At 40.2% G+C, this 26595-nt stretch overlaps 1 protein-coding gene across 1 annotated transcript in view; it reads left to right on the forward strand.

Moving 5' to 3' along the window:
- LOC122548600 (CUB and sushi domain-containing protein 1-like) overlaps positions 1-26595 on the forward strand; it is a 2366391-nt gene that overhangs the window by 2184875 nt on the left and 154921 nt on the right. The window contains exon 52 of the mRNA XM_043687435.1: positions 24667-24861. Coding sequence (XP_043543370.1) covers positions 24667-24861 — 195 coding nt within the window. The remainder of the gene's footprint in view (positions 1-24666; positions 24862-26595) is intronic.

The raw sequence follows: 26595 nt of genomic DNA on the forward strand, positions 1-26595 counted from the left end.
ACTTTCAAGGAGCTATGAACCTGCACTCCAAGGTCTCTTTGTTCAGCAACACTCCCTAGGACCTTACCATTAAGTGTATAAGTCCTGCTAAGATTTGCTTTCCCAAAATGCAGCACCTCACATTTATCTGATAATCTTGCTTAGATATCTCTAAGGCCTGAAGATACAGGAGCAGAAGAAGGTCCAAATTATTCAGTATTTCAGCTATAGTTGAACTTGTGCCTTGTATAAGTTTAGCAAGATTTCCTTATTTTTAATACTCCATACCCTTTGAAACAAAGGCCAACTTCCCATTTGCCTTACCTGCTGAACCTGGACGCTAGCGTTCTGTGATTTATGCACAAAGACCATCAAATATCTTAATGCTATGGAGTTTGACAGTCTTTTTCTCCATTCAAACAATACTCAGTGCCCTTATTATTCCTGCCAAAGTCCATGACATCACACATTCCCACATTATATTCCATCGCCCAAGTTTTTGCCCACTTCCTTAACCTGTCGATATTCCTTTAGGACTTTCTGTGTCATCCTCAAACATTGCCTTCGCATATATTTTTATGTCATCCACAAACTTGATGATAGTACCTTCACTTCCCTCATTCAAGCCATTAACATGTATTGTCGATAATTGTGGTCCAGCACTGATCCCTGTAGCATATTTCTCATTATGTGTTGCCATCCTGAAAATATCCCCCCATATTCCAACTCTCTGTCTTCTGTAAGTCAGCCAATCCCCTGCCCATATTAATATGGTACCCCATATTATTCTTTTAAAATATTTAAACTTTAAAAAAAAGTTATCTTATTAAGTAACCTTAATTGAACATCTTTTGGAAATACGTTTTGCACCCACTAGTTCCCCCATAACTATCCTGTTTGTTAAATCTTCAAAGCATTTTAATGCATGACTTCCCAAGCTGACTCTGCATGATCATATTGTGGATTTCTAACTGCTCTGCATTTAGATTCGAGTAGACTCTAACACTTTCCCACTAGCAGATATTAAGCTAACTAGTCTGTCGTTAACATTTTTTGTCTCCTTTTTTTGAATAGGGGTGTTTTTGAACTTGTTCTCATTCTTACTAGTGCAGATCACCCACCAACCTTCCTCCCCACCTGAACATTTGAAAAGTCAAATTCCTCTGAATATTTAGATCTCAGCTTTGATGTCCTTGTAACCATGTATCTGTATTGGTTAGAAATTTATGCCAATGTAATTGAAATATTATTTGTTTAAATGATTATTGTTTAGATGCCTGTGATTTCAAAATGTATTAACAATAATTCAAAGGTAAATGAGTGGAATGATACACGTTCCAGGTGGAAAGGCTATGTTGAAATGTTCAAGTAGTGAAACCTATTTTCTTTAGACAACGACCGAAGATCTTTAACACAATGAGAAGTTTATTTAGTTTCCCCAAAACAAGGTAAAGTGAAAGTCATTGTCCAAAACCCACATATCAAACAAGGTCTGAAAGAGAAAAAGAAACCTTGCTGTTGCAGGATATCTGCGTTCAACGTCTGGAGAAGCTTTCGAATAAGACCAATCCAAGATTGTAGGTTAAAGGTTTCAGAAATATTACTAAAACTGGTGGATTTATTTGCCAGCAATGGTGTGGCAACTGCTATGTTGAAATGTTCAAGTAGTGAAACCTATTTTCTTTAGACAACGACCGAAGATCTTTAACACAATGAGAAGTTTATTTAGTTTCCCCAAAACAAGGTAAAGTGAAAGTCATTGTCTAAAACCCACATATCAAACAAGGTCTGAAAGAGAAAAAGAAACCTTGCTGCTGCAGGATATCTGCGTTCAACGTCTGGAGAAGCTTTCGAATAAGACCAATCCAAGATTGTAGGTTAAAGGTTTCAGAAATATTATTAAAACTGGTGGATTTATTTGCCAGCAATGGTGTGGGAACTAACTTGACCTTTTAATTTTGTACATTACTAGTTTATGCCAAGTGGACACAAAACCTAAGATGCAGCAAATAATTAGTAAGGCAAATTCTGACTTGGCCTTTGCAAAGGAATTGGAATTGTAAGAGTCTTACTGCAATTAAGTTGAACCTAAAGGGATGCATCAGTTGTTTAGCAGACAAATTCCTGGAATGGGGAATTCTACCACGGAGAGCTGTAGAGTTCAACTGTTAAATATATTCAAGACTTAAATTGATGGGCTTTTGGATGGCACAGGAATCACTGTATGTGGGTTAATGCTAGAAGTAGGTTTGAAGAAAAGGATCAGCTATTATCTTGTTGAATGGCAGAACAGGCTTGGGGGGGGTGCAAATGGTCTTATCCTGTTTCTATTCATTATCTTTTCATGCAAATGCTAAACTCACACATAGTGAAAGTGAAATGACAGAAATAGCAAATGTTTGCTTTGTCTCAGGATTCTATCCGTGCATATTGAAAGACGTATAAGAGACACTATTACATATATAAAAGTATTTGTAAGTAAAAGGAATTGTGCCCGAAGTCGAGTGGACAGCTGTTATTATTAGAGTATTTAATTGTGTAAAGAGAATAAGTCTAAGAAACTGTAGGCCGGCTAGTTTGATGTTGCTGGTTGCTTAAAATACAGTAAGCTTTACTGAAAACTGGAAAAAGGAAAAGAATTCTAGAAACAGAAAATTTAATGAAGAATAGTCAGTCTGGATTTAACAAGGGATGGTCATGTTTTACCAATCTTATTCAATTCTCTGAAGCAAAAATAGAAAGCTTAGGCAAAAGGTATGTACTGGATGCAACATATCTGGATTTTCAAAAGGCCTTTGATAAGGTCAGGTTAACAATAAGCCCAGAGTAAATGGCGTCAGGACAAACAGCAGTAAAAAAAGAAAGACTTGCATTTATCTGGTGCCTTTCACAACCATCCCAAAGCACTTTACAGTCAATGAAAAATCTCTGAAGAGCTGTCACCAGAATGATTGTAGGGAATGGCTAGTAATCTGGCTACAAAATAAGAGTTAAATTATGCAGTCTGGCAAAATGTCAGCAGTGGTGGTAATCAGGAATCAAGGATGGGATCAGTGTTGTTCACAGCTTACTTCAAAGTCAGGAATCAGAAGAACAATTTCATAATTTTCAAACAATACCAACTGAGGAGCCCAGTTAAAGTGAAGAAAGACTGATTAGTTACAAGAAGAAATGAATATACATGCAGATGCTAATTGGTAAATGAATTCCAATGTACATGATCTGATGCATTTTGATAGGATGAAGGCTCATGCTATGTACTTCTTCGATAAAACAAGTCCAAGAGGAGTGATGATCAAAGATTTTATTTTAAATTCCCTAATGCGATAACTACTAGGCCAGTATTTATTGCCCAGAGGGCAGTTAAGAGTTAACCACCTTGCTGTGTATCTATCTGGAGTCAGATTTAGGCCAGACCAGGTGAGGATGGCAATTTCCTTCCCTAAAGCACATTACGAACCAAATGGGTTTTTCCTCCCAGATGGATTTCGTAATCATCATTAGACTCCAAATTATGATTGAATTCAAATTCTACCATCTGCCGTGGTGGGATTTGAACCCCGTTCTCCAGATTATTCACTGGGTTACTGAATTAACTGTCCAGCAATAATGCATCTAGGCCATTTGCCTCCCTGCCAGCTCACATATCATTACAAGCAGTAGCTCCGATTAAAGCATCCTGAACAAATTACACAAGTGTTTAATTTATACAATAATATTGAAAAATAGAACTTATGTGAAAATAGTGTGTCCAATTCCGGTTTCCTTTTTTATCATAAGAAATATAAGAAGTCACTACAGAAGGTGTAAAGTAGATTTAATGAGATGACACAATAACTGTGAGCTTTTATCAATTGGAAAATAAAATGAACAAGTTGGAGCTCTTTTCTGTACAAAAGAGAAGTTCTTTAAGATTTTGTAATGTTTGACAGAGTAGACATACTTTGCATGCGGCACGGTGGCACAGTGGTTAGCACTGCTGCCTCACAGCACCAGAGACCCAGGTTCAATTCCTGCCTCAGGCAACTGTCTGTGTGGAGTTTGCACATTCCCCGTGTCTGCGTAGGTTTCCTCCGGGTGCTCTGGTTTCCTCCCACAGTCCAAAGATGTGCAGGTGAGGTGAATTGGCCATGCTAAATTGCATATAGTGTTAGATGTAGGGGAATGGGTCTGGATGGGTTGCTCTTCGGAGGGTCAGTGTGGACTTGTTGGGGTGAAGGGCCTGTTTCCACACTGTAAGTAATCTAAGATGTTGCCACCTGTGTGATAGATCAATACTCAGAGTCATGTATTTATAATAGTCACCAATAAGTCCAACAAGGTATTCAGGAGAAGCTTATGTTCCTAAAGGGTGGTAAGAATGCAAAATTAACTACGAGAAGTAGTTTAGGCAAATAATTATGGATGTGTCAGAACAAAACTGGATACATAGATGAAAGAAGGGGTGAGGTTTTTCACAACTTTGCAGTTTTAAAAAAAAAATCATTTGTGGGATGTGGGCATTGCTGGCTGGGCCAGCATTTATTTCCCATTCCTAGTTGCCCTTGAGAAAGTGGCGAGTCCCCTTCTTGAACTGCTGCAGTCTACCTGCTGTAGGTTGACCCACAATGTCATTAGCGAGGAAATTCCAGGATTTTGACCAGTGACAGTGAAGGAATGCTGATATATTTCCAAGTCAGGATGGTGAATGGCTTGGAAGGGAACTTGAAGCTGGTATTCCAATATATCTGCTGGGAGAAAGTGAGGTCTGCAGATGCTGGAGATCAAAGTTGAAACTTTATTGCTGGAACAGCACAGCAGGTCAGGCAGCATCCAGGGAACAGGAGATTCGACGTTTCGGGCACAGGCCCTTCTTCAGGAATGAGCAGAGAGTGTTCAGCAGGAGAAGATAAAAGGTAGGGAGGAGGGACTTGGAGGAGGGGCGTTGGAAATGTGATAGGTGGAAAGAGGTCAAGGTGAGGGTGATAGGTCGGAGTAGGATGGAGGCGGAGAGGTCAAGAAGAAGACTGCAGGTCAGGAAGGCGGTGCCGGGCTGGAGGGATCCGGCTGAGACAAGGTGGGGGGAGGGGGGATGAAGAAACTGGTGAAGTCCAAGTTCATCCCCTGCGGTTGGAGGGTTCCCGGTCGGAAGATACGACGCTCCTCCTCCGACCGTCGGGTTGTTGTGGTTTGGCGGTGGATGAGTCCAATATATCTGCTGCCCTTGTCTTTATAGGTGGAAGTGATCATGGGTTTCGAAGTTGCTGTCTGAAGATCTTTAGTGAGTTTCAGCAGTGTATCTTGTAGATAGTGCACATTGCTGCTACTGAACATCGGTGGTGGAGGGAGTGGATGCTTGTGGATGTAGTGCCAATTAAGTTGGGTTGCTTTGTCCTGGATGGTGTCAAGCTTCCTGAGTGTTGTTTGGGCTGCACTCATCCAGGCAAGTGGGGAGTATGCCATCACACTCCTGACTTGTGCCTTGTAGATGGGAACAGGCTTTGTGGAGTCAGGAGATGAGTTGCTCTTAGCTTCTGACCTGCTCTTGTTGTAACTGTGTGTATGTGGTGAGTCCAGTTGAGTTTCTGGTTAATGATAATCCCGATGATGTTGATAATGGTGGATTCAGTGAAGGCCAAGAGCCATTGGTTGAATTGTTTCTTATGTGTGATGGTCATAGCCTGGCATTTGTGTAGCATGAATGTTACTTGCAACTTGGCAGCCCAAGCCTGGATATTGTCCAGATCTTGTTGTATTTGGACATGGGCTGTATCTGAGAAGTTGTGAATGGTGCTGAACATTGTGTGCTCATTCTGTACTGCCTGAATTCATACTTGCCTTTTACCCTTTCCCTAATCACTTATTGCTGGTGACTTCCTCCTGCTCCCAGGTTCTGTCCCTTAATTCTTATATTCATTTCTGTCCCTAAACCTCCCCTGAACACCACTTCTAATGTGATGCTGCTCGTCAGCGGAAAAGCTTTATTTTTTTGAGTGCAAACTCCTGACCTGGTGAAAATTCCCATTTGTTATTCAGCACATGAAATTCCTTTGGATAGCAGCATTGTATATATTGGAATATCATTGAGGGGATTTGCACCTTAATATGCTCTCTGTCACTCCACAGCACCATTGATACATATGATGAGCATTTTTCTGCAAGGGAGTGCATCTTAAACCACAATCAAACACTACTTGCTTCAACAGAATATCATGTGTTCATGACATGACTGGTTAGGCAGCCTATGAGCAGCAGGTAATAGAGATCAGATATACCATACTTTGCTCTGAGGGCACATGATCTATATATACTCTTATCTTCAAATAAGGAACCCACATTACTGTTTCACTAATCCTGTGTTTGATTGCTATGCTGATGTCTAAGTGAAAAATAAATAGATGTGCCTGTATTCTATACTCTTCAACAACAGATTTTTATTCAGATCCCCAACTCCTCACCATTGGAGAAGTATAGAAAAGGTAATAGCAACTTTTTACTTTCCATATTGAGCAGTATATCTGCAAACCCCAGAATCTGTTGTCCACCTCAGAGGAGTAGTGATGCCGACCATTTACTATTACCTCTGTAACATACGGCTCTCTGTTGTGCCTAGACAATCAGCTGGCAGACAGTAAGTGCTAGTAAGGCAAGTCCTCATAGAGAAGCAAAGGAAATCAGAGATGAGGTCAGACCTCTTCAAATAGTTCACTTATAGATTACCACCAGGGATAAGCTGAGAGACAAGTTTGCTTCATTTGCTTAGGGGAGAAAAAATGCGTTTGTTTATCTGCATAATTAAAAAGTTGCCACAGGAATCACATTTTCAGATATTAACTTCTCTCTATTTTTGTTCGAGTCATTAACCGTGGTGAAAAGCACTCTTCCATTTTTCATTAAAATGGAGCTTCAGACCCAAGGACCGTTGACTTTTGTCCCCTTCCAGGCACAAAGTTGCTCAAAATTTTGTGATGCTTCATGACCCAAAAAGAGTCCGAGAAAATTACAGTTTGAAAGACAAAGTAACCTTTCAGCCTGATGCTTCCTTGTATTGCTTGGACAGCATGGATTTTACGTTTTCAGACCACCTGCTAAGGACAAGATAGGAAATCAAACTAAGTAAATAAAATGAGTACATTACAAATTTAAATTAATACCGGCTGTTTAAAAGTGATAATTGAATGGCCTAAGCATTTGTAACCTCACATTATTCTTGAAAGAAGATGTTGAATTGTTAATCTGGACATTAATGTGTTCTAAATTTGCAGGCTAAATGTGATTACATCATTTACTTTAGCTAAGCGTGTTCTAACATGATAATGACATTTTCTGGCTGCTTGAGAATTTTATTTAATTGGAAGTTGAGCAGTTGAAAGGCTATAAGCAGTAAACGTAAAAGGAATATTTGATATCTACTAGTTGTTTACAAAATGTGGATGAAAAATTCCATTCAACAAGTATTCAAAACCAAGATGATGCATACATAAAATGGAGGGAGCTCATGGAAAATCCATTAAATAAATCACCTTTCATACTTCAGGCAAAAGTACTTAATTAGCTTACGTTCATCTCTTTATCTATCCCCTATCTCTCATCAAAGCATATAACAAATAAACATGGAGTTTTCCTTCTCCTCAGCAATTACTCAGGTTCTTGTATGAGTTTTTGTTCAATATACTGGGGAAATAAAAACTCTCATCTTCATCTGGTTCATCTTTGACACCTCCCTTCCCTTCCTCGACATCTCTGTATTCATTTTTTGGGGACAGACTGGCCACCAATATCCACCACAAAGCCGCTGACTCCCACAGTTACTTTGATTATACAACCTCAAACGTAGCTTCCTGTGAAGACTCTATTCCATTCTCCCAGATTCTCTGTCACCACTAACTCTGTTCTGATGATGCCAACTTCGACAAGGGCATCTCAAAAAGTCCACCTTCTGCCTCCAACAAGGATTCTCCACCACCTGTGGTTAACAGGGCCCTCGACCATGTCTGAACCATCTCCTGCACTTGAGCCCTCACACCTTCTCTCCCATCCCATAGAGCCATAGGGATCCCCCCATGGTGCTCACTACCACACCACCAGCATCCACAACCAAGGATTATTTGCTGCCATTTCTACCACCTCAAGGAGTGTACTACCATCAGACATATATTCCCCTTGCCTCCCTCGTCAGCCTTTCGCAGGGCAGATGCCCTGGTCCACTGTGATCATACAATGGCTTTAGGAGGTATATTTTGTCCTTTCTTTTAATGAAACACAGGTTGAAACACAGGTACCGAACAGCCTACTCAAAGCCAATAGAGTAAACAGCTTGTGAGACCATGGGTTTCTTTTTAAAAGTTGGAACAATAGAAGCAGCCTGAATAGGTGGGGTCACGCTCCCACAGATCCAGGATATGTAGTTAAAGTTTTCTGCAGTTGCTGGGGTCTTGAAGCTGAATGTGGAAGCTCTTATTCCTCTCTCTGTTACAACTAAAAGCTGGGGTTCTCTTCCTGCTGCTAGCATTGCATGGGAAACAATCTATTTTACTGAATTTGCTTTTGCCAAGAGTGTGTTTATGGGATGTAACTATATTGAAACAGTTAATTATTAGTAGTTTGTTTCATATATATAAAATTCTGTTCAGTTTTTCAATAGTTACAGTAAAACTAATTCTTTTATTTTGCGTATAATTTAACCATGGTGTAAAATTAAAGTTTGACCAATCGAATTGCACTTGGAATGGAATACCTTACATTTACCTTTAAATTAAGAAAAAGTTCGGGTCTAGGCTATCCTGATATGTTTTGAGCAGATTTGGTAGGGTCCATAAAACCACCTTTCTTCTCAAATCCTCCCCACACCCCCACAGCACCTTCTCTTGTAATCACATAAACTGTAAGACTAGCCCATTTGCATACTCCCTCTTCACTATTCAAATCCCTGGGCAGACCTTCCAGGTGAAGCAATGATTTACCTGCACTTCACTCAACACAATCTACTGTATTCACTGCTCACAAAGTGGTAAAAACAATGACTGCAGATGCTGGAAACCAGATTCTGGATTAGTGGTGCTGGAAGAGCACAGCAGTTCAGGCAGCATCCAACGAGCAGCAAAATCGACGTTTCGGGCAAAAGCCCTTCATCAGGAATAAAGGCAGTGAGCCTGGAGCGTGGAGAAATTCCAAAAAGATTAATGTCTCCGTTGATTGGTTACCAGTTTTAGGCTGACTGCACTTTCATTCCATGTTTCATATTTACCTTTTTTAAAAAAAAATGTGTAGTCACATCAACTATCTTCCAATCCATTGGAAATTATTCCAGATTCTACAGAATCTTGAAACTTCAGATTACTCTATTAAGGTTCAACCCCTTGTTTCATATTAGATCCACTAACTCTTGGGCCACTTTGTTAAGTATGCTTCGGTGGAGAGTAGCTTTCCTGTGATATCTTTGCTTTTAATCCTATAAACTTCCCCAACACCATTACCCAACAAATACTGATGAAGGTGATAGGTCAGGGAGGAGAGGGTGGAGTGGATAGGTGGAAAAGGAGATAGGCAGGTAGGACAAGTCCGGAAAAGTCATGGAGACAGTGCTGAGCTGCAAGTTTAGAACTAGGGTGAGGTGGGGGAAGGGGAAATGAGGAAACTGTTGAAGTCCACATTGATGCCCTGGGGTTGAAGTGTTCCGAGTGTTCAAATTTGTTATTAGTTTGTATTTTAACTAACAACATTGACTTTCACAGTCAGCACAACTACTTACCATTCTGTTACAGACTCTCCAAATGAATACACCATGGAAACTGTATATTCATGGGTAAGGGAAGAACAGCGAGAGGTTTTCAGAACCACAAGCAGGCTGACTAGATAGAGTGGATAGGGAGAAAATGTCCCTGCTTGTAAATGAGAAAGAACATAGATTTAAAATGAACCACAAAAGGACCAAGGGTGAAGACATTAAAAACGTCATTATCCAGTGAGTGGTTAGGATTTGGAATGCATTGCCTGGAAATTTGTTAGAGGTATATTCAGTTGAGGCATTCAAGAGGGAATTGGAAGATTATATTTATGAAAATAAAGTGCAAGGCTCAGTGGAAAAGGCAGGATATTGGCATTAGGTAATGTTACTCAATTACGAGTTGGTGCAGGCAAGATAGGCTGAATGGCCTCCTCCTGTACAATAACACTTCTTTGTTTCTGTGAAACTGACAGGCTGTAATGTCTATAAACAGTGAAACTGAAGCGTTCTAGCCATGAACAAGTGGGAGGCTGTTGCTCATAGCAGTTCTTTGAGTGTGTACTTACTTTGAGAGGCTCTGTTTGATAGTTCCACCTTCTTGCAAGTCAGTTCGTTTCTCTTGCACTTGCAGTCACCGTGTGGTTAACCTTCCTGCTGGCTGCCTTCACCATGGAACTGGAACAGCTTTGACAAAGAAGCCAAGCAGCATCAGGAACACATACAGAGGATCAGCTCTCTCAACATGTGAGCACCAATGTCTGCACATGCTTAAGATTTCACTACAGGTCATTGTTGACATCTATAGCTTCCAGGACAAAGATTTCTCTTCTAGTGGGATAAGTGGCTACTTGTTGCCAGTGGCTGACAAGGTAGCTTTTTCGAGAGGGGTATCAAATATCTCCATACCTCCCTGTCCTCTCTGCCTTGCCACAAGATTCGGTAGATGGACCTCTGGAAAGTGAAGAGAAAGAAAAGAGTTGTTAACCAGCATTAGTCACGACCAGCAACTGTTTCAGAGCACTTTGCAGTCAGTGATGTACATTTAAAGTGTTGTCACCATTATCATGTCATTTAGCAGAGGTTTATGCTTGTTAGAGTTGGTGGGAAAGAACAGACAACATTTGTGTTGAGTGACTGTGTGGCCAGATTAAGAGTGGGCTGAGGCCTGACTCAATTTGTTTTTCCAATAGGGATGGAGATAAAGAAATTAGTGTAGTTGCAAGATATATTGTTCTGAGAAACCCTGTGCAGGAGAATGCTGGGAAAGGCAGAACATGGCGAGTGGAACCTCAAAGTGGGATTCTATTCATCTAACATTGAATCCTGTTGCTCTAATTGCAGTTTGGAAGGAGCTCATTCCTGTTGCTAACTTCCTTGACTTTTATAATGTATCTACTTGGTTGGAGAGGTTGTTCCTATCCTCTAGTACTTCTCGATTTTCTTAGATCCTGTAGGAGGCTCCTAAGGTGAAAGTCAGAGACTCAGGGATCAAACTTTCTAGGTCTCATCTCCATTTCCGTTGTTGTACAGCCTGAGGGATCGATCTCTTAGTTCAGCCATTTTAATTCTGAGCCTTCAATAGGAATCCTTTCTTTGATATATCCAGAATCTCGTCTCAGTGACCCTCTCTGATTGGACAGAAAATCAGCAAAAAGTATATTAATGCCATAACTTGGGGTTAAAGAGGCACAACAAAGATTATGGGTTCATGTTGTGAGGTTCTGTAATTTCTTCAAAGATTATCGGTTCAAAAATCTTCCCTTTCAGTTCAGTGGAATAGCTGTACACAATGCTGAATAGAAGGAAATATCTTGAGGTTATCTTACACAGCGTAACACAATACTTGTTTACAGTAGAGGGCAAAAGGTTTACTAGGTTGAATTAACAGAGAGACAGTGTACAAATTTGAACAGGTTGTATGAATGGAAAAGCAATATATTGTTTAATCTGTCATGAATGTTGAACTAGGGTGGCTCCATGAGCTTAATGTGAGCTTTTTAACATCATTTCAAGATAATGTCAGGCATAATAAAAAAAAAGGAGGTGCCAATCTGGCAAAGTTGCTACCAAAATGCGAAACAGTGAAAGAGGCATGTTATAGACATAACTGAGGAATCCCACAATCAATTACCAATACAAGGTTCTGCCACCTCCTCAGTAATGAGAGAGCCCGACATGAAAAAAAGGGATATTAAAGCATTTGCTGAAGCACCTTTAACCAGTTACTTATCAAGCTCCCCTTAATCAAAGATACCAGTCCTTAGCCAGTTCAATTCACTTCGCGTTTTCTTTTTCTTATTTGTTCATGGGATATGGACGTCACTGCTCAGCATTTATTTCCCATCCTTAATTGCCCCACAGAATAAGCTGTGGTGAACTCCTGTCTTGTCTCACAACAGTTCTTGAGATTTCGGGATGCTCACAATGATGTTAGGAAGGCAATTTCAGGATTTTTCCCCAGCGACATTGAAGGACAGTGATATGGTTCGAAGTCAGGATGGTGTGTCATTTAGTAGGCAGCTTGTCGGATATAGGATTCCTATGTAAATGTTACAGTTGTCCTTCTAGTGGTAAAAGTCATAGGTTTGGATGGTGCTTTTGAAGGAGCTTTGTTGAGATACTGCAGTGCATCTTGTGAATGAGGCACACACATGCTCAGTTGCACCAGAGGTGAAGAGAATGAAAGTGGTGGAATGGGGGCCAAGAAAACAAGTTGCTTTGTATTAGATGGTGTGGAACATCTTTAATATTGTTGTAGTTTCAGCTATCTAACAAATGGAGAGTATTCTATCACACCCTTTTAATTGTGCTTGGAGATGGTGGACTGATGCAAGAATGTATCTATGTGGCTATAGAATCCCTCATCTCTGATCTGCTGTTGTTGACAGTGTTTGCATGACTGTTCAAGTTCACTTTCTGTCAGTAATAATGCCAAGGATATTGAATTTTGGGGGATTCAACAATGGTAATGCCATTGGAGTTAAGGGACAATGGTTAGATTCTTATTTGAAAAAGTAATTGCCCATTACTTGCCACTAAATAGGTCAGCTTGCTTATTGTCCAAGTCTGCAGCATTTAGACATGGACAACTTCAGAATGTAATGATTTGCAAATGGAACTGAACATAGAGCAATCATCAATGAACATCACCATTTCTTACTATATAGTTGAGGCAAGGACATTGACAGAGTAGCTGAAGATAGGAGGATGCTATCCCGAAGAACTTCTGCTGTGACATCCTTGGACTGGGATGGTTGATCTCCAATAGTCACAACTATTTTCCTTTGTGCTAGATATAATCCTAACCAGCAGAGAATGCACCCGCTAATTAGGAACAGATGTAAGCCATTCATCCCATCAAACCTGCTCTCCCATTCAATTAGATCATGACTAAGGCCACTTTCCTGCATTATCTCCACATGCTCTTGATGCCTTTAGTCTTCAGCATCTATTGACTTCTGTCTGGAGCATTCTCAATGCTTGACCTGTCTTAGTCCTCAGGGGTAGAAAATTACAAAGATACACCACACTCAGTGAAGAAATTCCTCTTCATCTCAGTCTTAAATGGCCTACTCCTGTAGACTAAGATCCCATTCCTTTACTTTAGACTCCTGTCTCACACTATAAGAACTTTGTAAGTTTCCATGAGGCCACACCCTGTTCTTTGAAACTCTAGGAAGCACAGATGGAGTTTTCTCAATATCTCCTTGGATGACAATCCAGCCATCCATGAAATTAATCTGGTGAACCTCTGTTGTACTCCCTTTTCAGTAAGTTTATACTTCCTTGGATAAGGGTACCAAAATTGTACACTATGTGAGGCATCGCTAAAGCTATATACAACTGCAGCGAGATATCTTTACTCTTGATTTGACTTCCTGATTACTGGCTGCACCTGCATGCCAACTTTAAGTGACTCATGAAAAAGAATATTTGGGCCCCTTGCGATGTCTGCACTTTCCAACCCATCTAATTCATTTATCCTGTTCAAGTTGTCTTGACACCTACTCCCATCACTATCACAGTTCATACTTCCACCCAGTTTGGTGTCACCAATAAATTAGATTATATTGCAATTGGCCCCCACATCCAAATCATTGATTTGGATTCATTTGAACAGTGGTGAACTGAGTACTATCTCGCTAGTTACAGTCTGCCACCCTGAGAATGGTCTATTTATTCCTACACTCTGCTATCTACCCGCTAATAAATTCACAATCCATATCTGTACTTTCCCCCAATCCCATGTGCTCTGTCTAATTTGATTTTCTAACCTGTGTGGTACTTTATCAAAAGTCTTCTGAAAATCCAAGTATATCCACTGGTTCTCCATTATCCTGAAAAACTCCAATAAATCTGTCCAGCCTAATTTCCCTTTCATTAATCCATGACTCAGAAATCCTACGCTCTCCAATCTCTCAGTTTTATTTCTATGCTCACTAGCGTGAGGAACAGTCCCTGTGTTCTGCTTTTCAATCTCCTTCCAGCCTGCTACAGATTATTTTCAGGGCCTCAATCCCTTTTTTGCGTACTAATATGGGCCACAATCAATGTCTAGTAGCCTCTTCCATGACATCTAGGACCCTCGCACTGAGGAGGTTACATACCTTCCTGGGGTCACATCCTTAGCCACAGAAATTCCTGTCTCTTCCTTCATCTAACAAATCCCTTACTACTACTGCTGTTTCCCTCCTCTTCCTCTCTTTCAATACAACTGAACCATTGATGAATCTGATGGTCATAATGACTTAAAACCTTCAAATTGTTCCTCTCCACAGATTTTAACTGATTTGCTGAGAATTTCCAGCAATTTTGTTTTTTTTCCCTGATGTTCTACATCCATAGTATTTTGTCCTTTCAGTGGCTTTGCAGCACTCTTTTCTATTATGTTTTAAACGATGGCCTCTGGTTGCTATCTAACATGAATTCTATTTATCAGTTCTATATTTGAGTAGCAAGTTTTGTAGAGGAATGAATCATTTGAATTGAAAGGCATTCAACTCATACTTTTGCACTTCAGATTCGATTAAGTTGTAGAAAATGCAGTTACACAATAAAGATACACAAGTGCTGCCTAATAAAATGAATTACTGCACAAGGTTTTCTGCTTTACTTTGCTGCATTTGCATCTATTTCCAATCATCTTTGACATGATTTATTGCTCTTATGTGACAACTATCTTCTCCATAATTCAGCAGACAAGAGGTAACAGATTTCTTCATTAAAGTGCTAACTTTTCTGACCTTGGTACATTCAGTGGAGCAGTTTTTCTTAAATTGTTCCTTAGCTGGAGGGGATATTGTCAAATATGTTCACCGTAAAATTAAATGATTCTTCTGCAGTCCTTCAGTTTGATGAGGCTGTGTTGGTTCAGTTGTTTTGTTCATACATAATCATGATTTCCATTAGGCTTCTCATAAGCACTTTGGGGACATCATGATATCTTACAAGTTGCTACATAAATGCAAGTCTCTATTTCATTTATTTATCCTTGTATCAAGCACGTGGAAAGTAAAATGTTGAGATTGTAGACTAATTGGCTATGGTACATTAACTGTTTTGAACTTGTTCAATTATACTGCAAGCTGATCTGGCAGCAGACTATTAATTCTGTCTGAGAAATAATTATATTGAGCTTTATTCCAGTCAGTTTACACTTGTTTCTCTTCCCTTGGTCCGACTTACAATGACATGTTCTTGTGCTCTGTTTAACTCCACAATGGCAGCACTTCTCCAGCTGTTACCTCTGCAAAACCTAATGACTCCCACCAACTCCACATCCCACCCCTAGCAATTTCAATAAACTCACTTCACTCTTCAAATAAAATTCTCAAAATCTTAATCCATTTTTCGACTGTTTAGATCACAGGTATGTCTAGTATATGACCACAATCCTTTGCAATAGATAGACTATTAATGCTATTTAATTGGTTCATTCACATGATAGTTTAACTTGATGTACTGGATTTCTGTATAGGTAGTAGGTTAAAACACTAGAGACTGCTGACTTGTGAGGAAGCTGCCAATAATCTGCTGACTACCACCTTTTCCACAACAAAGACAGCTTTGAATTATCCAGAAACATTCATAAAGTAAAACGATTGCAGTCTGTCAGTGGTCAGTGGGTCTGCAACCATTGAGATAGTGCTGCAAGATAACCAGGGAGATTGTAGTCATGCTGCACAGTCAGGTCTTCCACAGACATTTACGCTTCAAAGCAGAGTCAGTGGATAACTCCTTGGAGACAAGGGCTACTGTCAAAGGTTGTGGCTAATGGCACCATTGAGGGAATCTACCAGAGATACCCAAAGAAGGTGAAGCACATGAGCCACATGAGTACCAGTTATCACTGGAAATGTGACTCAGACTCCTCGGGGTCAGCCTTCCATAGCCATTTCCACATTGATGGTGCTCTGTGGCTCCTGATAAAACTTGGTGCAAAGAAAAGAAGAAGCGTGGGAGAAGCACATTGTATTTTAGAGGGACAGGAGCTTAAGGTGGAGATGGCAGTTTCAGCTGCTCCCTAAACCTGGAAAAAGTGGAATTAATCTGAATTCATCTTTAATACTGTACCATGGAACTCCAGTTTGGACAAGTTCCTTTACGTTCAGGCTTTACTGGTTTTCCCTTCACAAACAATGTCAAAAAAAGGTGAATATATGGATAGAATTTCTTTGCATTAATATGGAGTTGCAAATGAAGAAAGAATGCACCACCAATGTAATAAACAAGATATCTTGACATAAGGCAATCCAGACAAATACATTGGATTTCTAACAAGCAGTCTGCTTTAGAAAAACATCTTTCACTCAGCGATGGACTATTCTGAAACTACTGATATTCATTTTTTTTAAGAAAGAAAATATAAGGGTTTGGTCTTCACTCACTGGTCCAGTATTTATTGTTCATTCCTAATTACCATTGAGAAATTCATTGTGAGCTTTCTTCTTGAACTGCTGCAGACAATTTGGTTTAGGTGAACAATACTGTTAGAGAGGGATCTCTGGGTTTTCAACCCAGGGACAGTAGAGGAATGGTGATATAATTCCAAATCAGTATGGTCTACCTCCAAGTCATTTGTAATGAAATCTGAGCTCCACTAGATGGTTCAAAAGGTGTCAGTGATTAGTTGAGTGTCTCAAAGCACTGAGTGCACAGAACCAGTGATCCCAATTAGACAGCTGGCTGGGCATGCCAAAGCCAGTGCTATAGGACATGGGCTGCAGGCTGCAAGCCTGGAGCAGGCAATAAAGACAAAAAGTTTGCATCACATGTCAATACCCCCACATCAGGGAGAGAGCTCAGAGACTGGTCCCAAACTCAATAATTGGGACAATACTGAAGGACCCACTGTAGGTTTTGAGTTTACGTGGTTGGCTACACCATTATTGTAGAAAATGATGACTGTTCCATTTGCTGGGTTTGAAGAAATGAGGTGTATAGGTTTTGAGCATTCACCATAGCCTGCAATGAGAGTGGCTCATGGAGCATATGTAAAAGCAAGGTGCCTGTAGTATTCAAATCTTAACTCAGTATGGTGTGACATGTAACTTGGAAATGACGAAGCTGCGAATTCTGCACCAGTCATCATCAAGAGATAGTCAAGTAGCATCGGTGATCTCATGGTTTGTTGCAAGTTGCATGAAAGTAGACCGGATCATTAATCAACATGTTTGGGACTCCGTGAATAGAGTGCTTGCAAGTACCTTTACTCCAACCAAGCCTTCAAAGGAAGGTCGTGATGTTCTTTGGACGGAAAGAAAACTCAAATGTAGTGTAAAAATGACGACCTGTCAGCCTGATGAGCAGAATAGAGAGAATTTTCACTGGAACATCCATAGCTGTGGAAGAGTGGATTGAATTCGGTACTCCATTGTCAATGGTCAGTTTAATAGCATGATGCTCAAAGCATCATGTGTCTAAGTAGGGTGACTAACAAATCCGCAATGGAATGCAGCTGATACTAACAAAATATCTGCAAGTTCTTGTTCGTCAAAACAGACATATGTTGTGATATCATCATCATTATTGAAGATAGCAGCTATCCTTCAGGTTTCAGGCATATATTGGCAGTTTTGATCTGCAGAAAATTATCCTTGTTAATGATTTTTATCTGGGTGTCTCACTCACTGATGTAATGGGCATCACGCCTCATACAACTGGCTACTGTTTCTATTCACATAAAATTACCACAAAGCCTAAAATATCATAGCACTCATGCCACAGGCAAATCCCTTCAATCCCTTTTTGAATTGTATATGATCGAGCTGGAAATACTAACACGAGCTGACACATCTGCCAACGACTCGCCATTGCTGTACCTGCCTCCATGACCTACTCTTCCTCTCTTGCATTATCTCTCCAGCTTGATGGTCCCACCGACCTTCAAAATGAATGGTTTCTTCTGAAGACACCACTGACTGAATAATCACAAGATCTCTGGGATAAATAAAATGTGAATTAGAACTGTCAAAGTGAGGCTGTTAAAAGCTTTCATTTTGTAGATCATGTTTTAATGGATGGTGACACCACGTCAATGCAAGTGAGTGTTGTTCTTCATGTTGCTGTGAAATATATTTAATTCTGGCACCCTGTAGTTCTCTAAAGGCCATGCATGTGGAGATCCAGCTTATCTCCAAAACCAGCTCCTTTGTAGCTGTCAAGACGGATGTGACTGAAGAACTCATTCTCAGCTTCTCCCTGTGTTCAGTGCTCTCTCCTGCTTGGAGAGAAAGGAGAGATGTATGAATGTGAAAGCTGGATAACATTGAAGCATGCTGACATGCTAATGAAACAGCAATGTGTACCACTTGCAATATACAACTGACATTCCTGTGAGTTTGGGTATCATAAAATCCATTGATCTGTTGGTGAGCAAACTGCAGAAGATGAGTGTGTGCCTTGGGAGTGGCTCTCCATTTTATTCAACAGTTTGTCTCCAAGCTTGACAGCAACTTGAACTTGCATGGAAGTTGCAGTTTGTACAAGCATGAATTTCCATTGAGTGTTTAGTTACAGCAATTTTTCAGGTGGCTGTTAAAGGGTGTTGTTATGCGAGAAGACATCGAGCAGGCTGGAAACTGACTCATTTGAACTCCAGCCACATTGTGGAATCACAGCATTTTTATGTTGCAGTAGGAGACCATTTTGCCCATCAGGTTTGCACTGGCTCTTTGAATGAGTATTCTCCCTGCTGTCATTCCCCTGTCTTTTCTTCTGTAATACTTCCTTTTCAGATAACATCATTTCCTTGTAAAAGCTTCAATTGATCCTGCCACCAACACAAACCCAGGCAGTACTCTGCAGAGCTTAATGACCTGTGGCATGAAAACATTTTCTGTCATGTGGCCATTGCTAATTGCCATGAAGACCTATCTGCTGCATTGAGATCTGTAAAGATGGAAACCTGTTGTCTTAATTTGTCTGGCCTAACTGTGACTCCAGATCCAGAGCAATGTGTCTCACTTTTAATTGTCTTCTGAAATTGCATTGAGAGCCAGTCAATTCAAGGGCAACTTGGGATAAGAACAAATGACTTGACAGCAATGCCCACATCCCCCCCAAAAAAGCATATAATAGCCAGGTTTCTGTCATGATTTGGAGGTGCTGGTGTTGGACTGGAGTGGACAAAGTTAAAAATCACACAACACCAAGTTATAATCCAACAGGTTTATTTGGAAGCACTAGCTTTCAGAGTGCTACTCCTTTACTAGGTGATTGTGGAGTATAATTTCCTTCCCAGGTTTATTTTCTTCACTGAATATTTTAAATCTGAGCCCTCTCTTTCTCAGTGCCATCACAAGTGAGAACAGGTTCTCCCTACTTACTGCGGTCTGATCCCTGATGGTTTTGAATGCCTCTGCACATCTCCTCTCAGCCTCCTGTCTCTAAACAAAGGCTCTCCAATCTATCTTTGTAACTGCACGTTTCCGGAACCATTCTTTTCTGCAATATTTCTCATGTTGTTCAATCACCCCTCAAGTACGTTGCCCAGAATTGGATTCTGTACTCTGACTAAAGATAAATCAGTGATTTATAGAAATTCGACATAACTGCCTTGCTGTTGTACTTTATCTCACTATTTAAAGCTGAGAATATTTTATACTTTATTAAACATACTCTGTGGAGAAAGTGAGGTCTGCAGATGCTGGAGATCAGAGATGGAAATGTGTTGCTGGAAAAGCGCAGCAGGTCAGGCAGCATCTAGGGAACAGGAGAATCGACGTTTCGGGCATTAGCCCTTCCTCAGGAATGACATACTCTGTACCTGCCATGCTACCTTCAATTATTTATGTACATTTACACACATGTTCCTCTGCCCCTACTCTCCCTTTGGATGTAACCATTGAATTATATTGTCTCTCCATGTTCTTCCTATCAAAACAACAAACTTCACATTTTTCCGCACAGAACTTCATTTGCCACCTGACTGCCCATTCCACCAACTTATCTATGCCCATTGGGAAATCCAACACTACCCTCTTAACAGATCACAATTCTTCCTAGTTTTGTCTGCAACTTGTGAAATTATGCCCTGATCATGTCATTAATATGATTGTAAAAACAAGTGTTCCAATATTAACCCACGGCAAACAAGTTAAAACTGTTCCCCTTGCCTAATAGCACCCATTAACCATTTCTCATGTTTCTATTGCTCTGCTAATTCCATATCTATGCTGCTATTTTCCTTTTCCATTCCACGAGATGTAACTTTGCTGAAAAATCTGTTGTGTGGCACTGTATCAAATATATTTTGGAAGTCTATATTTGTCACATTATCACAATTGTTCCCATTAACCTTCTCTTATTTCTTTAAATAACTCTAGTTAGCTTGTTACAAATAATCTTAAGCCCTTTGGCAGACCTTCTAACCACTCAGAAAACTCCTTGTGAGCCAGCAATTCCTCCTCTCTGCATTCCTCACATGACCTCACAAGGGATTTACCTTTAGGTGAGCTCTCCCCTAGGCTACTGCTATTGCCAGTGCTTGCTGCTGTCTTTTTGTGTTCATTGTCTGAATATTTACTACTTAATTATCTTTTGAGTTATGCTTACATTTTAGATTGCTTCTGCAAATTGTTCTTTAATAGACTTTTTCAGTCCCCTCATGTCTTTAGAACAAATGGCTTAAATTATAGCACAGAAAAACATTTTACAGATATAACCACTTTGGTGTTGTCTGAATAGATCTTAATCATGTTTCAGTACTTCTTCGCAAATGTCTGATTATCTTGTGACTGTTGTCAGCATTGATCAAGAGTCCACTTGAATTTCCCTCAGAATAAAGAATACAACTTTCAGTTTCGAAGATGCCAGTGTTCCAAAGTGGTTACCCAATTTCATATAATGGCTGAAATTTGTTTCCCCCATTCTCATTGACAGAATATAGACTTTTACTTGTCATTCTGGTATAACGCGCATTTCGTTACTATGAATCAGCTATAATGCAATTGGCAGATTGTGACTGCTATTTGGATAACGCGAACTTTCTACTGAACGGGTATAGCAATTTCTATAAAGCAGGGTCGCAGGAGCACGCAGCTATTGTGTTATAGCAGAACGACCTGTATTTGCTATTTCTCCTTTTCTTCTCCAGTCTGAAATTGGTGATGTCTTTTCAGATATGTATGAAGGAATCTCTCTCTCGGTGCATTAAGGGCAGTGACAAATTGCTTCATAAAGAATGGCTTACTGATTTAGCCATTCCTGTTGTACATCATGTGTGCTTGCCTCTGGTACTGTGGGTACTCGTTTATTTCTGTTCCTCATGCCCTCAAGGTATTGGTGAACTTATTAGTGGGCGGCACGGTGGCACAGTGGTTAGCACTGCTGCCTCACAGCGCCAGAGACCCGGGTTCAATTCCCGCCTCAGGCGACCGACTGTGTGGAGTTTGCACATTCTCCCCGTGTCTGCGTGGGCTTCCTCCGGGTGCTCCGGTTTCCTCCCACAGTCCAAAAATGTGCAGGTTAGGTGAATTGGCCATGCTAAATTGCCTGTAGTGTTAGGTACAGGGGTAAATGTAGGGGAATGGGTCTGGGTGGGTGCGCTTTGGCGGGTCGGTGTGGACTTGTTGGGCCGAAGGGCCTGTTTCCACACTGTAAGTAATCCAATCTAATCTAATCATTCCTCCAGTAATTTTAGACATATTTTAGGGAAAAAAAGTCTTGTTGTTGAACTTGGTTCTGTCGCTAGTCAACATTCACACATGTCGAGTGAATAGTGACAGAGATTCTGGGCAATATTTCACCTTCCTTGGTCACAGCATCCAATTTTGGCATCCAATGTAAATGTGAGTAATGCACTTTGGAAACTGAACCTGCGTGTTCCTGATCTGTGTGTTGCCATGACACCTTATTGTTTATAGAACCAGGTGACAAGGTATTGGTGAACTTATTTTAATTAAATGCGAAGAATTGCACTTTGATAAGGCAAACCAGAGCAGGACTTATACAGTTAATGGTAGGACGCTGGGGAGTGTTACCAATCAAAGAGATCTTAGGTTGCAGGTCCATTCTTCCTTGTAAGTAGAATCACATGTCATGAGGGAGGTGAAGAAGACATTTGGCATGCTTGCCTTCATTTTTCAGAACATAAGTCAGGATATTGGTAAGGCCACTTTTAGAATACTGTGTACAATTCTGGTTGCCACTCTACAGGATGGATGCTGTTAAACTTGACAGGTGCAGAAACGATTCACAAGGATGATGCTGGGACTGGAGGGTTTGAGTTACAGTGGAGGATAAATAGGCTCAGGCTTTTTTCCTTGGAATGTTGGAGGCTGAGAGGTAATCTTATTGAGGTTTATAAAATCACAAGGGTCATGAATAGGGTGAATAGCCAAGGTCTTTTTCCGAGGTTGGGGAAATCCAAAACTAGAGGACATAGGTTTAAGGTCAGAGGGAAAAGATTTAAGAAGGACCTGAGGGATAAGTTTTCATGTGTAGGGTGGTGTGTGTATGGAATGAGCTGCCAGCAGAGGTGGTGGAGGCTGGTAGAATTACAACATTTAAAAGACATCTGGATAGGAATATGAAAAGGAAGGGTTTAGAGGTAAATGGGACCATGTCAGATTGAGATGTCTGGTCGGTGCTGACAAGTTGGACCAAAGGGTCAGTTTCCATGCTATATGACTTTATGAATCTATCAACCAGGTTCATTTTTACTGTGAAAAACAAATGCAATGTTTTGCTGCTTTAAACTCCATTATGCATAATGACTGGAGACTATATTCTTTACAGACCCTTCGGCACTTCATAGATGAATATGAGGTCATTTGAGACATTACAAAGACAACACCACTCAATATCTACCAAGCCAGTGGTCACAGATGTGTGCCAGAAGAAATCAGGTCCTCATCATAAAGTCATAGAGATGTACAGCATGGAAACAGACCTTTCTGTACAACTCGTCCATGCTGACCAGATATCCTAAATTAATCTAATCCCATTTACCAACATTTGACCAATATTCATGTCAACCCTTCCTATTCATATACCCATCCAGATGCCTTTTAAATATTGCAATTGTACCAGCCTCCGCCATTTCCTCTGGCAGCTCATTTCATACACGTACCACTATCTGCGTGAAAAAGTTGCCCGTTGGGTCCCTTTTAAATTTTCCCCTCCCACCCTAAACCTATGCCCTCTAGTTCTGGACTCCCCCAACCCAGCGAAAAGACCTTGTCAATTTACTCTATCCCTGCCCCTTATTGTTTTATAAACCTCTAAGGTCACCCTTGTAAATGTCAAGTACATTTGATTTTTGTTTTTTGACTTATAGTTGTTGTTGTAGGTTTTGTTGCAAATTACTTGATGCTTGCTGAAGAAATATAATGGAACAATTATGTAATGTGTGACAGTATCAGTATTTTCCAAAGATAGATTTAATATTTAATGGTGTCATGCCTCACTGGGTTAGTGTACCAAAAATCAAACCCTACTATTCTCTGAGTCATCTCAAAAGTTAAAGGTTTTATCAAAGAATGCAGAATTCCCCAGTTGACCTATCATTTTAGATTCAGGTTAACAAAATACAGACCAGTTTTCTGTATCTGCTGAGATGATCCTTTTAATTGTCATGGTTTAGTCTTATTGATCTGTGTCTTCTCTGGGTGGTTTTAACTTCTTTGTGTGAGGTAGAGTATCTCGTTCACAAATTATAAAGTCTTTATCTTATAGATTAAAAGCCACAGCTTACAGCAACTGGTGAAGGAAAAAAAATGGTTATCTTCAGGCTTTAGATATCTGCATACCACCAGCATATACTGGGCACCAATTCTCCTTACAGAGGTCTGAAGGTTTCTGGCTGTATTGTTCCCACCCACAAGATGAATAGCTACCTGATAAACAAATACATATTGTTGACAAGTAGCCACTGTTCCACACACCAGTCAGCTCTTTATTGTTGGTTGAATCTTACTTTGTACCATCTATCTGCAATAGCTTGCCCCCACTGCTCGAAGAAGCAACAGTATAAACAGCATTGACAATGAATGCTGGGAATTTATTTTCAAAAGGTGAGCAAGCCCTTGCACAATCCTTTATTAAAAGAGTCACTTTTCCATTTTATTCTACAATCAAAAATGGGAGAAAAATAAAAAAAAGATATGTCTTTGCAATGAAACAGGTCAATCAAAAACCTAAATGACCTTGGTCAAGAATTAAGTCCTTGCCCTCCACCTTGGAGAAAGCTTTTTAAAATTGCTGCCATAAAAACCTGTCACAATTGAAGAAAGAAAGTGTCTAAAGAGAGTCTTAATAGGACTAATTTAGACCCTTGAGGATTTCAATTTAATCCAGTTCTTTCTCCCACAGTCTCTCCTGTCAGTCTGATTGATGTGTTCTTATCATTACAATATATGAGAAAACATAAAATGGCAACAATAAAATGTCACTGTAAATGTTGACTTTGTAGAGTTAATTATGTGTTGAATATCATAATAATGGATCACCTTTTATTTGTATTTATTTTTCCCTCACAGCTGTGTCATGTCCTCCTATTGAAACCATTCTTTCAAAAGACGTTGTCAAGCGGCTCGTTCATGGGTCAATGAATGAATATGGAAACAAAGTCATGTTAAGCTGTAAACCTGGTTATTACTTGAGGGGCAGCAAGGTCATACAGTGTCACGCAAACAGCACATGGAGTGGGTCCAATGAGAAAGCAAATTGCAAAAGTAAGAGCAAGTGCCTTTGATTTTTCTTTATAGTTATCGTGCAATTGGAAATTATTTGGGCCACATTTTCAGAGGAAGCGCAGACACAACTATTATACATAATGAAAGTGATCCACATTTCAGACAAGAGATTCTAATCCAGGTTTCTTCAAACATGCGGAGAATATACTTTAAATTTGAACAGGTCTCTCATAGTGCAGAGTAGTTAGAGGACAGGGAATTATATCTCCTTTTTCACTGCAATCAGTTGCTACTTTCTGTGGCATAGAGATGCACAGCATTACAGGTGACCACTTTGACAAAGCCTACAAATGTAAGTGTGAGGTAAAAGTGGCAGGTGAATAGTGGTTACTGTGCCACAAAAGTAGGTTGTCCAGTGGGAATGAGGAAAGTACCATTTGGATAGCAGATGGGTAAGATGGGCACTAAATAGTGGAGGCCTGTTACGTATTGGACTGTTTATTGTTGCTGGAAGATATCTGGGATGGGAAGTGGAGGGGTGGGGATAAGGTGGTATGTTGTGCTCAAGGGGAACAGAACAGAGGTCAGGTCAGGTCACTATTGGATTCAGGGGAGGAGGTTTCAGGTACATTGTCCATTTGCAGGGGTCACCACGTCTAGGGATGGGAGATGATTTTGGATCCTGAGGGAAACAGGGTTGTAAGATCAGGGTTTATGTAATGTGGAGGTCTAGAAGAGGTGTATGAGTTATATTGGATGTTCAGTCAAATCATTACTCAGGAGTTATATCAGATTTTATAAAATCCAACTTTTGAAGTATTGAGAACTGCAGATTCTGGAGAGTCAGAGTGGCTAAAGAATTAAGCTGGGAAAAGCCCAGCAGGTCAGGCAACATAAGAAAAGGAGGGGAGTTGACATTTCAAGTTGGAACCTTTCTTCTGGACTCAGTGAGTGTGGCAGTGAGTAGGGGTTAGTGTGCCACAAAAGTAGGCTGCTCACCTTACTGCTGAAAGATTCTGACCCGAAATGTCAAGTCTCCTCCTCCTCTGATGCTACCTGACCTGCTGTGCTTCTTCCAGCTCAATTCTTTATCCACCCTAAAACCTAACCTCCCGAATATCTACTTACATTTGAATATTTACTGCAGTGTTTGTCTATGAATTCTCTGATTTAACTGAATACTTTTGGAGGGTTCTAGGTGCAGGGCATTTACCCAGTGGAATCTTTAATTTCCCAGGCAATTCCTTCAAAGAAAGGTTTGTCAAAGGTTCTGCAGGATCCGCATGTGTGACTCCTATGTTTAATGCAGAAATGCTTATCTGGCCAATGACAAAATCTGCTTCAACTATTACTTAGAAGTAAACAGCTATTTTAATGCTAATTTTTAAAGGATTTTCTACTGCATGTGCATTGAACTGAGATTTCTATGAAGCACATACATAGTTAGAGCTGCCAAATTTGTGGCAGAGCTTTTCATATTTTAAATTGCATGACTTGACATAAACTTAATGCACAAAAAGGAATTAAATGTCTCATTTGTATGCCAAAGTATGTCAAAGCCTTGGAGAGTGTGCTTTTGAGATTTACTTGAATGATGCAAGGGAGAGTGACTACTGTTAAGTGAAAAGACCATAGAAACTGGAATCATTCTGTTTAGATGAGGGAAGGTTAAGGTGAAATTTAATAATTGTGTAAGAGAGCATAATCAGAAACTTTTTTTCCTTCAGTGGTAAGAGTGACGAGGGCTTGTTTTTTTCCCAAAGTGAATTGTTA

The sequence above is a fragment of the Chiloscyllium plagiosum genome, chromosome 3 (genome assembly GCF_004010195.1).
Source record: "Chiloscyllium plagiosum isolate BGI_BamShark_2017 chromosome 3, ASM401019v2, whole genome shotgun sequence".
NCBI lineage: Eukaryota > Metazoa > Chordata > Chondrichthyes > Orectolobiformes > Hemiscylliidae > Chiloscyllium > Chiloscyllium plagiosum.